Below are 16,272 nucleotides of genomic sequence, written 5' to 3'. Positions count from 1 at the left end.
TTCGAACTTCCAAGGCACCATATGAAACCTGCGCAAGAATATAATGCGAAACGGGTCAACAAATGTTTTTTTGCTTCAAATGTATTAAAGATTTAAAGTAATATAAATAGAAATCAATAAAAGATGGTATAGCTTAAAAAATATATAGAATCAACAATTAACTTTCCAACAGTTAACTTTCCAAATGTTAACTTTCCAATGTTTTTTACCAATGGAATTATGGAACCAACAGTGAGGTTTTTATGTGGCCTAAAACCAACAGTTAACTTTCCAAATCACATCAATGGTATAATGTAAATGGTATAGCTTATAAATATATAGAACCTGTAACAAATACAAAACAAAACCATAAGCAACAAATCTGTTCAAAGTTCAACTGAGACAAATATGTTCATGTCCAAAAATCAAAATACAACGAATCTGTGATGAACAATGGTAAAATGAACGCTTGATGAATGAAATGATGAACACAATGATTTGTACGAGGAAAAGTCCTTGATCACTAGTAGATCGCCGACATAAAAACCTCGGATAGTGAAAACTATCACTATCAACTATATTGAACAATAAAAATTACAACTTTGGATGTTAATCAAGTGTGGTACAATCGAATGTTAAGTGTATGAGAGCTGTGGTTTGTAGTGTATGCGAATGTGTGTGTGTGTTCGTCAAAAACTTATTAACTAACACTTGATCAACCCCTTTTGAAATAAGCTAGCAACTAACTCTGAAATTCTTGGAAGACCACGTCCAAGCTCTAGGGGTGTTCAAAACCGGATATCCGAAGTTTCGGATATCCGAAAGTCGGATATCCGAACATTTCGGATAGTAGATTTCACTATCCGAATCCGTATCCGAAATTTCGGATACGGATTCGGATAATGAAACGGATATCCGAAATTCTAAAACAAAAAAAAATTCAAATAAAAATATGAACTTTGTCTTTTCCATCATAATAAACAGATCTGATGTTCAAAAGAAACAAACCAACACAATTCAAAGTTCTAAAATAACACATAACATGTCGAAAATAACACATAACATTGTTTTAAAAGTCGAAATAAACACATAATCTTCCAAATCCACTCATCCGATTCCAATCCATCCTTCGAACTTCCAAGGCACCATATGAAACCTGCGCAAGAATATAATGCGAAACGGGTCAACAAATGTTTTTTTGCTTCAAATGTATTAAAGATTTAAAGTAATATAAATAGAAATCAATAAAAGATGGTATAGCTTAAAAAATATATAGAATCAACAATTAACTTTCCAACAGTTAACTTTCCAAATGTTAACTTTCCAATGTTTTTTACCAATGGAATTATGGAACCAACAGTGAGGTTTTTATGTGGCCTAAAACCAACAGTTAACTTTCCAAATCACATCAATGGTATAATGTAAATGGTATAGCTTATAAATATATAGAACATGTAACAAATACAAAACAAAACCATAAGCAACAAATCTGTTCAAAGTTCAACTGAGACAAATATGTTCATGTCCAAAAATCAAAATACAACGAATCTGTGAATAGATCTATGGAGCAAATTCACTGTTGGAACAAATCAAAATAAACTAATAAAAGTATTAAACTAATTTAACAAATCTACTGTTAACAAACCCATAAGAAACAAAGTACAAGTTCGATGTTTATTATACAAACAAATCATATATAAACAGCTTCCGCAAATCAGATTATAAACTGATGAACAACGAATCGATGTTCGTATATTATAAACCGATGAACAAATCAGATTATAAACTGTTATAAACAATCAGTTTATGTACGATAAACTAAAAACCCATGAAAGTTGAGATATCATATTTTCAACCCTAAAACCATATAAACAATCACGAAACATAAAACAAGAATCTAAGAAACGTCAAACTAAAAACCCATGAAAGAAAAGTTGAGATTATAAACTGATGAACAACGAATCGATGTATGGAATCAGATTTGATAATCAATATATGGAAACAAACCTTGGGTCTTCGACTTTCAGATCTCGATCTTTAATATTCGTATCTTGAATCTTGATTCTTCAGATCTCGATGTTTAACAATTGCGCAGTTCGATTTTTGAATGGGGGCGTGGGGTGTGTGAGAGCGGCTGGAGTGGAGTGGAGAATGGATTAGGGTTAGGTTTCAACTTTTAAATGGTATTTATATATATTATAAAAATATATTTAAAAAATGTATCGGATATCGGATATCCGAAATATCCGAAATTTTCTGAAATCACTATCCGAATCCGAATCCGAAAATTCGGATTATCCGATTTTCGGATATCCGAATTTTCGGATAATTCGGATTCGGATATACGGATAATTCGGATCCGGATTCGGATTCGGATGATTTTGAACACCCCTACCAAGCTCCATGAACGTTAGTGGAATTCAGCATGTGCAACATTTTGAACGAATTATGCCCGAGATTCCAGTTAAGTCTTAGTCCACGTCGTTCATAACCTGCATACAAATATTAGAAAACATAGAGAACAATTGTTAGAAATCATAAGTAATAATAAGGACCCTTGATCCTCAGGCTCCCTGCACCATCCGCTAAGAATAAGTGATCCAGGGAACATCTCAGGATACATGATCCATAATTAGTAAAACCTACACCATAACATTGACAGTGGTTTACGATGTCAAAAAATCACTCGCTTCATGTCTCTCTTCTTTGTGAAGAAGCCATCGCCACCACCATGTGAGCCAGCCATCAAGTAGCCATGGAACAACCATACATTAAACAGCCATGGAAGCTGTGGTTTTGCATTCTATTCAACCTAAAAAAAGTCACCGTGACAACCATACATCAATTCTCACTTGGGGAGCATTGTAAATAATGCCAAAACAAAATAATAAAGTTAGTTAAAGATCTGTTGATCTAAGAACAGATCTGGAACAGATTTGTAAATCATATGCACATGCCATCGGTTCTAAAAGTGACGATTTATCGGCAGTGGGTGACACTTCTTCGTTTTAAGACAACACGGACCGAATCGATTTCTCCCTATCTTCCGACGGACCCACCTGCGGGTCGGTTAATGGAATGGTTGCCTCCACCATCGTTTGATCGGAGTATCACTTATTTGGCATTGATGCCGTTTGATCAGAATACACGCGTTTCACTTCGCCAAAGGGGTGAACAGACTTAGGGAAGTTGAAGTGAAGGTGATGACTGATGAGGCGGGGACATTTAATATTGCTTTAGAGTTAAATGCCCGGATAGTCCCTGTGGTTTGCCCTTTTTTCACCTTTAGTCCCTAACTTTCTAAAATTACAGCTATAGTCCCCAACTTTTCAATTTTCGTTCCCGGATAGTCCCTGTGCCTAACATCAGTTAGTTTTCTCTGTTTAGAGGGTGTGAAATGACAAAAATACCCTTTCCTTAAAAAGAGCAAACCACAGGGACTATCCAGGTATTTAATAAATAAAAAAATAAAAATCTAATTAATAAGTCAAATTTAAGTGGGCCCCACAACCTACCCCACCCTCACCCTACCCCTATCATCTTCTTCTTATTTAATTTCTCAATCGACTTCTAATCCATGTTATCGTTTTTACTGAATACATGAAGTGTAAGAGTCGAAGTGGGTGTTTGTGGTTCTTTATTTTGCACCAAATTTCAACTTATTGACTTCTTAGAAGTTAAAAGGAATCCCAAACACCCTGTGAGAAAGACTTTTATGGCTAAAAGGAATCACAAACGCTCTCTGTCTCTGAGAAGGACTTTTATGGCTTAAAATGACTTAAAGAAGGAAATTGAGAAGTAAGAAATTCTTACGTCTCACTTATGACTTTTTAGAAGTTATTAGTCATAATTAAATGGAATCTCAAACACCCCGAAGATTCTAAGACAGAGGGAGCTTCAGCTTCAGTGAGGTTAATGAAGATGAATTTGAGTGCCTTCGAATTCCATTAGAGGAGATCAAATTTGGTCAAAAAATAGAATTTCGTGGTTACGGTACCATGTTTGAAGGAGAATACAGACACCAGCAAGTGGCGTTGAAACGGTTAAACATCACAAACCTTCAAAACATCAAACATAAGCTGCTGGCAGCGATTTTGACTATATATAGGTTCCGGCAGCACCCTAATCTTGTGGCGTTAATCCGGTGTTGTGATGAAAACAACAAAGAAATAATACTTGTTTACGAGTATGTCTTGGGTGGGAATTTATCAGATAAGATGAGTACACATCTTACCGCGATACAGCGCCTCCAGATCTGTCATGGTGCTGCTCGTGGACTTGACTATTTGCATAGTGATGATGTCATTCATGGCAATATAAGACTTTCAAAAATCCTGTTGAAGTCAGACTCAAATTCATCAAATTTTGAAGCTAAAGTGTCGGTAACTTGAATGACCCTGAAAGTACAGAAGAAATTACAGTGGATCAGAAGTCGATTGAGGAATTAAACAAGAAGAAGATGATAGGGGTAGGGTGAGGGTGGTGTAGGTTGTGGGGCCCACTTGAAATTTGATTTATTAATTAAATTTTTATTTTTTTTATTTATTAAATGTCCAGATAGTCCCTGTGGTTTGCCCTTTTTAAGGAAATGATATTTTTGTCATTTAACACCCTCTTAACTGAGAAAAGTAACTGATGTTAGGCACAGGGACTACACGGGAACAAAAATTGAAAAGTTGGGGACTATAGCTGTAATTTTAGAAAGTTAGGGACTAAAGATGAAAAAATGGCAAAACTACAAGGACTATCCAGGCATTTAACTCTTTGTTTTATTAGATGAGACTTATTTTTTTTTCTCTTTACGTTAGAAATTAAGTGAGCCCACTTCCTTTTATTTTTTATCATTAAGGTCAAAAATGACATTATATATGTACTTAACTGAACAAACTAATGACGATCCACTTAGGGGATCATCCAAGTAAAAAACGCTTAAACCACTGGGAACATATATGTTATTTTGAAAAGGTAGGGAATAAATGTGAAAAAATGGCAAATCACATAGAGTGTCCGGGCAATTAATTCTATAAATTAAGTACTTAACTAAAAAACATAATTTTCTATAAAATTTGTTTACTTTTTAAAACCTCACATGTCCCATACTCCCATTCTTCATCACTATCTTTATCTTACTTTGTCTATATAACTTAACTAAAACCCATAATTTTCTATAAACTTTGTTTACTTTTTAAAACCTCACACATCTCATTCTTCATCACTATCTTTATCTTACTCTGTCTATATAACTTAACTAACACCATAATTTTATATAAACTTTGTTTAGTTTTTAAAACCTCACACATCTCATTCTTCATCACTATCTTTATCTTACTTACAAACATTATTTTTTTCTTTTTCTTATGCCCTCACAATAAAGTACAGAGACTTGTATTTGAGCTTCTGATATAGAGTTTTGCTTTTGTTTCTCTGAAGTATTCTCTATTCTCTATTCTCTATTATAGATTAAAGGATGGGATGGAATAGTACTTTGGATGGTTTCTTTAAATTCTTGAGAATACGGTAATATTGAGGGTGTGATGTGAATGCTCTACTTGAGAAATGTTCCCTATATTGTTTTACACTATGATTTTGTGTGTTGTTTTGGTTGTTCAGTTTTATGTAATTGTTCATAGTTTTGCATAGAACTGAGTGAAGCATAGTTCGTTTCATTTCGTTTGCTACGACGTTTCATTCTCTTCTTTCTCTTTTTAGCTTTTATCAGTTGTTTTTTCATCTAGATAACATTAGACGATGTCCCCCTTTCACCTCTTGTATCGTCGTTAGACATTGGAACCACTACATACCTCATATTAGGGGCATGCATGGGTCGGTTTGGGTCGGTTTTGACCAAAACTATAACCATAACCCCGATGTCGGTTATTGGATAACCATAACCATAACCTACCGGTTATGGTGGTTATGGGTATTCGGTATTGATGGTTATAGCAGGTCGGTTATGGGTGGTTAACCGTATATTTAGCTTATAAAAATAGCTTTTTTTTTAACATGGAATAAATTGTTATTGCATATTTGTATATATTAGTATATTACATAGTATTAAAAAATACATATAATCTATAATATTAATACCAATATTATCGAATATTCAAATAAAGTGATATGATACATTTCATAAATTCAAATAAACATTCAACCAAAACCAGAAAATGATATGAAAAACCGATAAGTACTTAAAATATTCAGTCAAAAACATCAAATATTAGAAATATGGTGAAAAGTCCTAAATCCTACAAAGATTTATTACATGTAAGTTCGGTTTGGTTATGGTGGATATGGAAAAAATAATAACCATAACGACCCGCAACTTTCGGTTTTCAAAAAAACCATTAACCGACCCACCGGTTTTTTGTTTGGTTCGGTTTTTTCGGTTTGGTTTTATCGGTTAATTCGGTTATGGTTCGGTTACTTCGATTTTTTACACACCCCTACCTCATATCGCTTTCTACCACCAGTGAAGCACAAGAGAAGGAATATAATTTGTGAAAGTGAAGGACAAGAGAAGGAATATAATTTGTGAAAGTTGAACTAAAGGGAGTGGATGAGAGAAATTTAGCAAGTTATAAAAGCAAAAGATTGCAATACTTACTATTTCATGTAGGGATGAGCTCGGTACCGTCCGGTACCGGAACCGAAAGTACCGGTACCGAAATTTCTCAAAAGTGGGTACAGGTATCGGTACCAAATATACCCGGTACGGTACAGTTCGGTATCGGTACCGGTTCGGTACCGGTACGGTACCGGTATTTAAGGGTATAAACCGGTAAATACCGGTACCGAACCGGTACCGAAAATGTCAAAAGTCGGTACCGAATCGTTACCGAACATGTACCCGGTTCGGTAAATTCGGTACCTGTACCGGTTCGGTACCGGTACCGGGTCCATTTTGCTCATCCCTAATTTCACGGTGTGTTTACAACGAACGAAGTGCCTTGTTTATACAAGCATAAAAATTGTTGTAAAACATTATTGGTGCTAGAAAAATAATTATTAAAAAGGGAAAAGATCAAATAGGTAGTTTATTTTGGCTAGGAAGTGTAGGATGCAATAGGATTAGGACATGTGGCAACATTTAAAATAAAGAAAAAGGGTATTATAGTCAATCTAACCCTTTCTTCTTCCTTTTTAAACCCAGTAACTTCAAAACCCACCATTTTCAAAACCCACCATCTTCAACCATTTCTTCACTTTCTAGACAGTTTCTGGTTCTGTGAACAACAGTTTCTGGTCATTGCATTTTAGAAATAAAACATTTTTGAAGTGTTTTTACTCATTGCGTTTTAGGTAAACACATATTTATGTGTATTCAGTTCATTGCGTTTTAGAGAGAACAGGTTCTTTTGTGTTTTTAGGCCATTGAGTTTTAGAAATAAGACATTTTTATGTGTTTTATAGGCATTGTGTTTTAGAAATAAGACATTTTTAAGTGTTGTCTGGCCATTGCGTTTTAGAAATAAGACATTTTTAAGTGTTTTCTGGCCATTGCGTTTTAGAAATAAGACATTTTTAAGTGTTTTGGGTGCATTGCGTTTTAGGTAAAACATATTCAGTCCATTGTGTTTTAGAAAGTACACTTTCTTTTGTGTTTTTAGGCTATTGCGTTTTAGAAATAAGACATTTATTTGTGTTTGCTGGTCATTGCGTTTTAAAAATAAGACATTTCTTTGTGTTTTTTGTGCGTTGCGTTTTAGAAAAAGTCATTTTTTTACGTTTTTTTTTCATTGCGTTTTACGCAACTGGGTTTTCAAAAAAAAATTCGAAAATAAAGCAATAGTATACTCGTTTTAAAGATAAAAAACGCTCGTTTTTTTGGTGCAATTTTTATAAAAAAATAATATCGTATGAAAAAGTTATTAACGTTTAAAAAATGGGGGGGGGGATTGGAGGAGAGAGAAACTATTGTGCTGGATTGACTAGAATGCCCTTAACAAACCCACACGCCTATTTTTTTTTGCTTCAATTTCATTCATTTAATCTTAGCCCTTGATTAACTAAATGAATGGTCAAGATCACTTTCTAGCCTTACTAGCCAAATAAAATTTCTATTGTATCTCCATCCTTATTAAAAAAAATAAATAAAAAGAAATATTCTAACGAATTCTAAAATGATATCATACCACAAAATTAATATTGTTGTCTTAGACGTTAGAACTCAAAAAAAGGTTATAAGGGCCCAATGGACAAAATAAAAACCAAGGCCCATTTAACACAAACACCCATTTCCCCACCTATATCACTTCCACTCAAAACCCTAACCCTCTTTGCCGAAACCCTAACCCCCCTCCCACATTCTCTCTGCACCCAAAAATGGCCGCCGCCCGCCCTCTCGTCACCGTCCAGCCACTCGAATCCGACATGGCCACCGACGCCACCACCACCCTCCCCCTCCCCTCCGTCATGAAATCCTCCATCCGTCCAGACATCGTCAACTTCGTCCACTCCAACATATCCAAAAACTCCCGCCAACCCTACGCCGTCTCCCGCAAAGCCGGCCACCAGACCTCCGCCGAGTCCTGGGGCACTGGCCGTGCCGTATCCCGTATCCCCCGTGTCCCCGGCGGCGGAACTCACCGTGCCGGCCAAGGAGCCTTCGGAAACATGTGTCGCGGTGGCCGTATGTTCGCTCCCACGAGGATCTGGCGCCGCTGGCATAGAAAGATTAACGTTAACCAGAAACGATACGCCGTCGTTTCGGCGATCGCTGCGTCTGCTGTTCCGTCGCTTGTGATGGCCCGTGGCCACCGGATTGAGACGGTGCCGGAGTTACCACTAGTGGTTAGTGATTCAGCTGAAGGTGTGGAGAAAACGAATGCTGCAATTAAGGTTTTGAAACAGATCGGTGCGTATTCGGATGCTGAAAAGGCGAAGGATTCGGTTGGGATTAGGCCTGGAAAGGGGAAGATGAGGAACAGAAGGTATATTAACCGAAAAGGACCGTTGATTGTGTACGGAACTGAGGGTGCTAAGTTAGTGAAAGCGTTTAGGAACATACCTGGTGTGGAGATTGCTAATGTGGAGAGGTTGAATTTGTTGAAATTGGCTCCTGGTGGACATTTAGGTAGGTTTGTGATTTGGACGAAATCGGCTTTTGAGAAGTTGGATTCGATTTACGGGTCGGTTGATAAGGTGAGTGAGAAGAAGAAGGGGTATGTGTTGCCCAGGGCGAAGATGGAGAATGCCGATTTGGCGAGGATTATTAATTCGGATGAGGTGCAGTCGGTTGTGAAGCCGATTAAGAAGGAGGTGAAGAGGGCGGCAATGAAGAAGAATCCTTTGAAGAATTTGAATACTATGCTGAGGTTGAATCCGTATGCCAAGACTGCTAAGAGGATGGCTGTGCTTGCTGAGGAACAGAGGAAGAAGGCTAAGAAGGAGAAGCTTGACAGCAAGAGGCAGCCCATTTCTAAGGTATATTTCATTCAATTTCGATTCGTTTTTTATTGTTTTTGTTTAATGTTTAATTATATATGTGTTGGGCCTTAATTGTTTTGTTGCTTGATTGTCTGGTAAGTAGTAACTCCCATTTTGTGTTTGGTTTTGTTTCGTATTATGTTCTTTATTATTCTGTTAGTTAAGACTTTAAGGATAAATGTGTGCTAGTATAGTAGTATGTTTCATGAGTTTTACTCCTAAACTTACTATAGACTTTTTTTTGACTGATTCAAAGTACTAGCTTTTTAGATGTTTTTGACAAGTATAATTGAAATGTGGGTGTTATAGAATTTATGTTATGTAACGGTCAAGTATTTTCTCATTTTTTGTGTTTGAACGGAAGGTTAGTTTATTTGTATTGTTTGGGCACAATTACGGTTATGCATTCTTTTTTGATGCATTGATGAACTTATATGATATTAAGAGCGTTTTAACAGAAGATTTTTGTTGGATAGATTGCAAGCTAATTTTGCTGTGATATCTTGGTTTTGTAATAATTTGTAATGTCAATCCATATGTTGTTCAATTTAGTTAATAGTATTGGTTTATAGATAATTTATTTGTTGCACCATGCAAAGATAGGTGTGCTAATGAGACTAAGTTTAACCAAGTGGGATTATACATCGCCAACAGGGATGGTGCTACATCATCTTGAGAATTTAATCTATTCTAGCCTGCGAAAGCTGTAACGCTTTGTTATATAATTTATTTGTATTTTCTTCACTTACATAACATTTTGGTGCGCTTACAAATAACTCGTGATTTCATTCTAGGATCAAAGTTTTTTTTCCCAGGAAAGCAATGCATTTGATTTTTATGTACAAAGTAGGGAATATGACATAACACAGACTGTTGATAGATTTTTAACAAGTTTTAGTATATCTCTATCATAGTGTTTGATTTTGTCTGAAGTTTGATGGACTTACTGAATGAGGCTAATTTTAAGTAGATAATTGTATAAATGATAACATGTATTTAATATTTATTGCTCTATATATTATACATAATGCGGATATGTATTCACATAACTGACAACCTGTATTTGATATTTATTGCTTTACATTTCAAGTAGAGAATTGTATAACTGATAACCTGTGTTTTATGTTTCTGCTTGGCACTATGTGCAAGTGTTTACACACAGTTTTCACGCTTACTAGATGAATGGTCTTTTACTTGCTGAATTAGAGCAATTTGAACATGTGTTAAGTTTGAATGACTGTAATTTTTGTGAAACAGGAGGAGTCTGCTAAAATTAAGGCAGCTAGCAAGTCATGGTACAAGACAATGATCTCTGACAGTGATTATGCTGAGTTTGATGTTTTCACCAAGTGGCTTGGTGTTTCACAATAATTCTTCTACTCCACTCTCGTATGCTTTGAAGTCGCTGCTGCATCTGTTTGTTAGGTTTGAGATAGTATAAACACTTTATCTTTTGTTAATTTGGATTTTTGTTGTGGGTTTAGTTTGGCAACAAGTTTTGTTGTGATTCGGCTTCTGTTATTGGATTTGAATCTATTTTACCAATTATCAATCTTTTGGTTCATGGACTTCAATTGTTTTTTACAAGTTTCAGTTTATTTAATTCCAATAATTTATTTCTTTAAAAACATTAGGTAAACCAAACATTTTTCAAGTATGTGAACTTGAACATGACTTGAAAGTATCATTCATTTTAAAGACGTTAAAGATGTATACTGCATTTATCTGATAAGTTAGAGATGTGTAAGTTGAATGTTTGCGATTTCATTGGGAAGACCTTGTAAAAACTATAAATTTGTTTACTTAACATGATGGTGTCATCGACTTGAAGACAATGATGGTTTAGTTACAAAAAGTTAAACAAATCGAATTGAATATTACTTTTAACTTGATTATTCTAGTGTCATGTCTGAACTCTGAAATGGTTGCCAGTTTGCCACCTCCACACCATGACATGGGGCGGTGTGCCGGTGTGGTGGAGGCATGGTTGTAAAAGTCTCGCCTAGGCTCCGAGTGCTCCCTACAAAGTAGGTTGCCGAGGTCCGAGTATTGTTCGCCTAGGCCAATTATTCCCCGAGTAATCTCCGTCTAGGCCGAGAACTTCCTAAGTACTCTCAAATCTGACTAGGGAGCGCCTAGTAACTTTTGCAACCATGGGTGGAGGCCCCCACGCCAAAACCATGCCTCCACACCGTGGAGTCTTAAAGAGAAGCTGGGGAAGTGCAGTGTGTGTGGAACTGGAAACATCCTTCTAGGCCCTAGCTATGAGGAAGTGGGTGAGCTTAGTGGTGCACAAAAAACCCGAACCTGGACCCGGACCCGAAAAAAAACCCGGAACCAGGTATTATAAAACCCGGGGTTTTTATACCCGAACCCGACCCTACCCGTAGGGTAGGGACCGGGTATGCATATTTGATCTAAAACCCGAACCCGGAACCGGTTTTTTTTATACCCGGTTTATACCCGAAACCCGGTTTTATAAATACCCGAACCCGAACCCGGAACCGGTTTATACCCGAAACCCGGTTTATACCCGAAACCCGGTTTAAAAAAACCCGATTTTGATGTAATCTTGTTTAATTATGTATGCATTAAGACTTCTAGTTCTTATGATTTTACAAAATTATGTATGCATTTTGATGTAATGAATCTTGTTTAAGTATTAGGTTTCTAGTTCTTATGATAAACAAAATTATGTAATCCACATATTTCTTTTCAAAGCCCAAAAGAACTAAACCAAAACCCCACTAAATCTCGTGACAATGCATGGCTGGTCCTGGTTGTTCTCATTTGATTTTTTTTGGCTCAACATGCAATTGCTTAAGCCACCTGCATCACTCGTCTAGCCTTCTCCAGCCACCTGCATCACTCGTCTAGCCTTCTCCAGCCACAACCGCACTACCCGATGCGGTTTTTTCCCAACCCGATGCGGGTTTTTTCCCAACCCGATGCATACCCGAACCCTACCCGATGAATACCCGAACCGGACCCGAACCCGGAAATAGGGTATTATAATACCCGGGTTTTATAAAACCCGACCCGAACCCTACCCGAACCCGGGTATATAGGGTATACATTTTTGGTAGAAAACCCGGACCCGGACCCGACCCGGTTTTTAAAAAAACCCGATTTTTTAAAACCCGATCTTACCCGAACCCGATCCTACCCGAAACCCGGTTTTTAAAAAAACCCGATTTGTGCACCACTAGGTGAGCTTATCGCTTGTCTATCTCTGCTTCACATTGTCATTCTTTCGGGTGAGAGAGATCTTTGGGAATGGGTTCCAGATCTCAATAATGGTTTCTCGGCCAAGTCAGTCGATCTCTAAATCCTCGTGTGTGGATGACCTGTTTGTCTTTCCATGGAATAGATGGCTTCCCCTTAACGTTAACATCTTTGGGTGGAGGGCGTTGCTGAATCGGTTACCCACGAAGGAAGCTCTTTGTCGTCGGATGTTCAGGTTGGATCTCTATCTTGTTGCTGTTTATGCGTGGAAGAACCAGAAACGGTGGATCACATATTCACTGCTTGCAGTTTATCCTTAAAAGTTTGGGCAACAATTGCCTTTGGGTGAAGCTATCAAAGAAAGGTAGGAGGGTGGTCCAATCAGTCCTCTTGTTGACCTGTTGGGCTTGTGTTGGAGCCGTGGTGGCGGAATAACCAGATTTTCAATCATAAGAAGGCTTGTGTTGGAGCCATGGTGATGGAAATCAAGTCGGTGGGGTCTCTTTGGATCAAACAACGTGCAATTGTAGTTTGTGGCACATCTTTAATCTTTAATGTAATGAAAAGCAACAACACACTAACTAGGTTTTTTCATACCAAGACACTTTAAATTGATCCATATGATTTTCATTTCTTTTAACGGCAAAGATATTTTATTAAAAAGAGACCACACTAGCAAGTAACTAGAAAATGATCGCTACCGATCTAACAAATTGAAATTTGATTTATTTTTTAACGACACGAAAAGATTGGCTTTGATCTCCTCCACATGGGTGATCTTTTCAACTATTTCACTCGTATTTTTCAATTATCAAACATGATACATTAGTAAAAGTTGATATAGAACCGAACCGTATGAAGTATACTATAACATAGCTATGGGTATGTTCTAACCAGTGGCGGATTCAGTATTTTTTTTACTGGGGTTCCTTTTAATAGATTCTTACTAATTCTTACTCTGTTTTCAAATTATTTTCTATTATTTTTTTCTAAACCGAAGAGGTTCCCAAAAACCCCCTAGATTCGCCCTTGGTTCTAACATAACCGTGCATATAAACCATACTAAGTATTTATAGGGAAAAAAGTTCAAAACAAAATTAAAGACTTAACATAAATGAATAAAAATGTAAGACGTTTGTGTGCAATACATGGATGAAAAAAATAAAAAGACATCAAACTGTCTAAAAATGAAACTACAAGGACTGAATAGATAAGATAATTAAAGTAGAAGGGTAAGGCTGTCGTAACTTACATTTCTTAATCCACACGTGACGTGGCGTCCCAATCCTTCCTTAAATTGCGTGCAGGATTCACTTGCACGTTATCTATCCATTTGACGTCATTGAGATAGATATAGACGAGATCTGCCCAATATATGTATAACTAGTAGATAGACACGCCCGCGTTGCCGGACGAAGGTCGAATAATTTTCAAACAATTAAAAAAATACTACTATAATTTTCCTAGGAAAAAAAAAACAAAAACGATGTTAAGACCGTAGTAAACCAATTAAAACAAAAAACATTTATAGTTTTCGTAAAAAAAAAAAAACTAAAATGATGGGAAAAACGTAATTTTTAACTGAGGGCCAAATCATAAATTTAATTCGGGGATAAATTGTAAACTAAATGGACCAACGGGGGAGTGTCAGGAAGTTGCCAGCACGACTGTAATTTTACACTGGGGGCAAAATTGTAATGTCACCAGGAAAACAAACAAAAACGATTGGGAAAATGTAAAGTTAAGTTGAGGGTAAAATTGTAACTTGGCTGTGAGAAAAAAAAAACTAATGGCAAAACTATAAATTTATACGGGGCAAAATCGTAATTTTGAACCGAGTGTAAAATCAAAATTTTTAGCAGGGAGTAAAAGGGAAAAAAAAATTTAAGTAGGGGTAAGAACATAATTTTGAACTGATGACAAAATCGTATTTTTAAAGGGAAAAAACTAATGGCAAAAGTGTAAAATTAAACGGGGCAAAATCGTAATTTTTAACCGAGGGCGAAATCGAAATTTTTAGCTAAGAGTAAAAGCGCAAATTTATTTTTAAGTGGGGACAAAAACATAATTTTATACTGATGGCAAAGTCGTAATTTTAAGGCGGGACAAAATCAGAAATTTGTTTGGCCAATAAGGGAGTGCCAGGCAGGTGCCTGACATTGTTGAGTCTGCCGCCCATTTCACCCAATTGGGTGGCGGAACTATTACCCGATGACATCATCATCTTGAAATTGTATATGTAGAAAATTATATTTGCTGTTTGATAATTTAGGTAGTTTGGCTTTCTCTTTCGTTTTCTGTTATCTTTAGAGTTAACTGCCATTTTCGTCCCTGTGGTTTGGTCACTTTGGTCATTTCAGTCCATTTTTCAAAAATGCGCCATTTTCCTCCCCGACGTTCTGGAAAGGTGCCATTTCAGTCCAAAAATCATAACCCAGTTAAGTCGGTTAGTAAATAAGGACTGATTGTGTAAATTTGTAACATAAAGGACTAATTGTGTAAATTTGTAACACCACCACCACTAGCCCTGCCACCACCACCACCCCGCTGCCACCACCACCACCACCGCCGCCACCACCACCACTCCGCTGCCACCGCCACCACCACCACTCCGCTGCCACCACCACCACCACCACCACCACCACCGCCACCACCACTCCGCTACCACCGCCACCACCACCACTCCACTGCCACCACCACCACCACTCCGCTGCCACCGCCACCACCAATTTTGTTGATGATAATGTTGTTGCTGATAATGTTGTTGCTGCTGTTACTGTTGCTTCCTTCAAATATTAATAGAGGCGATGATGATGATGATGAATTTGTCGTTCATCACCGCACCACCACAGCCCTGCCACCACCACTCTCACAGATGTCAACAGTGTCATCTCCCCCAAAGCGGTCAACATAAGGTCAAACAGGAAAGTCAACGGCTCAAATTAACGACCAAAATCAGGTTATATTCCAATTAACCTGGTGCAAACATTGTACAAGTATAAACGAATGAACCAGAACAAGAAAAACGAACCGTTAACGGCTAGAACGACGTGTTGACTGATTCCGGCCACTGTGAAGATTCCGGCGAAGTTGCAGGTTCGGTTCCGGCTAAAATCGATGTGTTTGAGCATTGTGAGGGGTGTAAAATGTTTGTGGGGATCTAAGGAACTTCAGATGTCCGTTCAATTCGACCCAGATAGACAGAAACAAAAGATTAACACGTGGGGGTGTGGGGTGTCGGAAAGATGGTCAGATTTACTCCGGTCATCGGAGTAGAGAGGTAAAGGTGATGGTGGTGGTGATTGCAGAGCATAGAGAGAGAGTAGAGAGAGAGTGTGTGGTGGTGGTGATGGCAGTGGTGGTGGTGCCAGCGGAGTGGTGGTGGTGGCAGGGCTGTGGTGGCGGTGGCGGTGGTGGTGGTGGCAGCGGAGTGGTGGTGGTGGCAGGGCTGTGGTGGCGGTGGTGGCGGTGGTGGTGGTGGTGGCAGCGGAGTGGTGGTGGTGGCAGGGCTAGTGGTGGTGGTGTTTAATATTTACTTAAATGGTCCTTTATGTTACAAATTTACACAATCAGTCCTTATTTACTAACCGACTTAACTGGGTTATAATTTTTGGACTGAAATGGCACCTTTCCAAAACGTCG

General features: G+C 37.6%; 1 protein-coding gene and 1 long non-coding RNA gene across 2 annotated transcripts; one reads left to right on the top strand and one right to left on the bottom strand.

Moving 5' to 3' along the window:
- Nucleotides 1–969: 969 nt before the first annotated feature.
- Nucleotides 970–4,413, bottom strand: LOC110939111. The gene is made up of 4 exons (XR_002591978.2): nt 4,214–4,413; nt 2,375–2,471; nt 1,987–2,113; nt 970–1,135 (listed from the first exon to the last, which is right to left on the bottom strand). It is a non-coding gene; the product is annotated as an uncharacterized LOC110939111 (long non-coding RNA).
- A 3,827-nt stretch (nt 4,414–8,240) lies between these two features.
- LOC110941187 (60S ribosomal protein L4) lies at nt 8,241–10,979 on the top strand. Its single transcript, XM_022182800.2, has 2 exons — nt 8,241–9,402; nt 10,663–10,979. Exons 1-2 carry the CDS (start codon nt 8,302–8,304, stop codon nt 10,774–10,776), a joined length of 1,215 nt encoding a protein of 404 aa, XP_022038492.1. The 5' UTR covers nt 8,241–8,301; the 3' UTR covers nt 10,777–10,979.
- The last annotated feature ends 5,293 nt before the right edge of the window (nt 10,980–16,272 follow it).

This window comes from Helianthus annuus, chromosome 9 (genome assembly GCF_002127325.2).
Source record: "Helianthus annuus cultivar XRQ/B chromosome 9, HanXRQr2.0-SUNRISE, whole genome shotgun sequence".
Lineage (NCBI taxonomy): Eukaryota > Viridiplantae > Streptophyta > Magnoliopsida > Asterales > Asteraceae > Helianthus > Helianthus annuus.
Note: the sequence above shows the minus strand (reverse complement) of the source record. Positions and strands in the feature narration are given on the sequence as shown.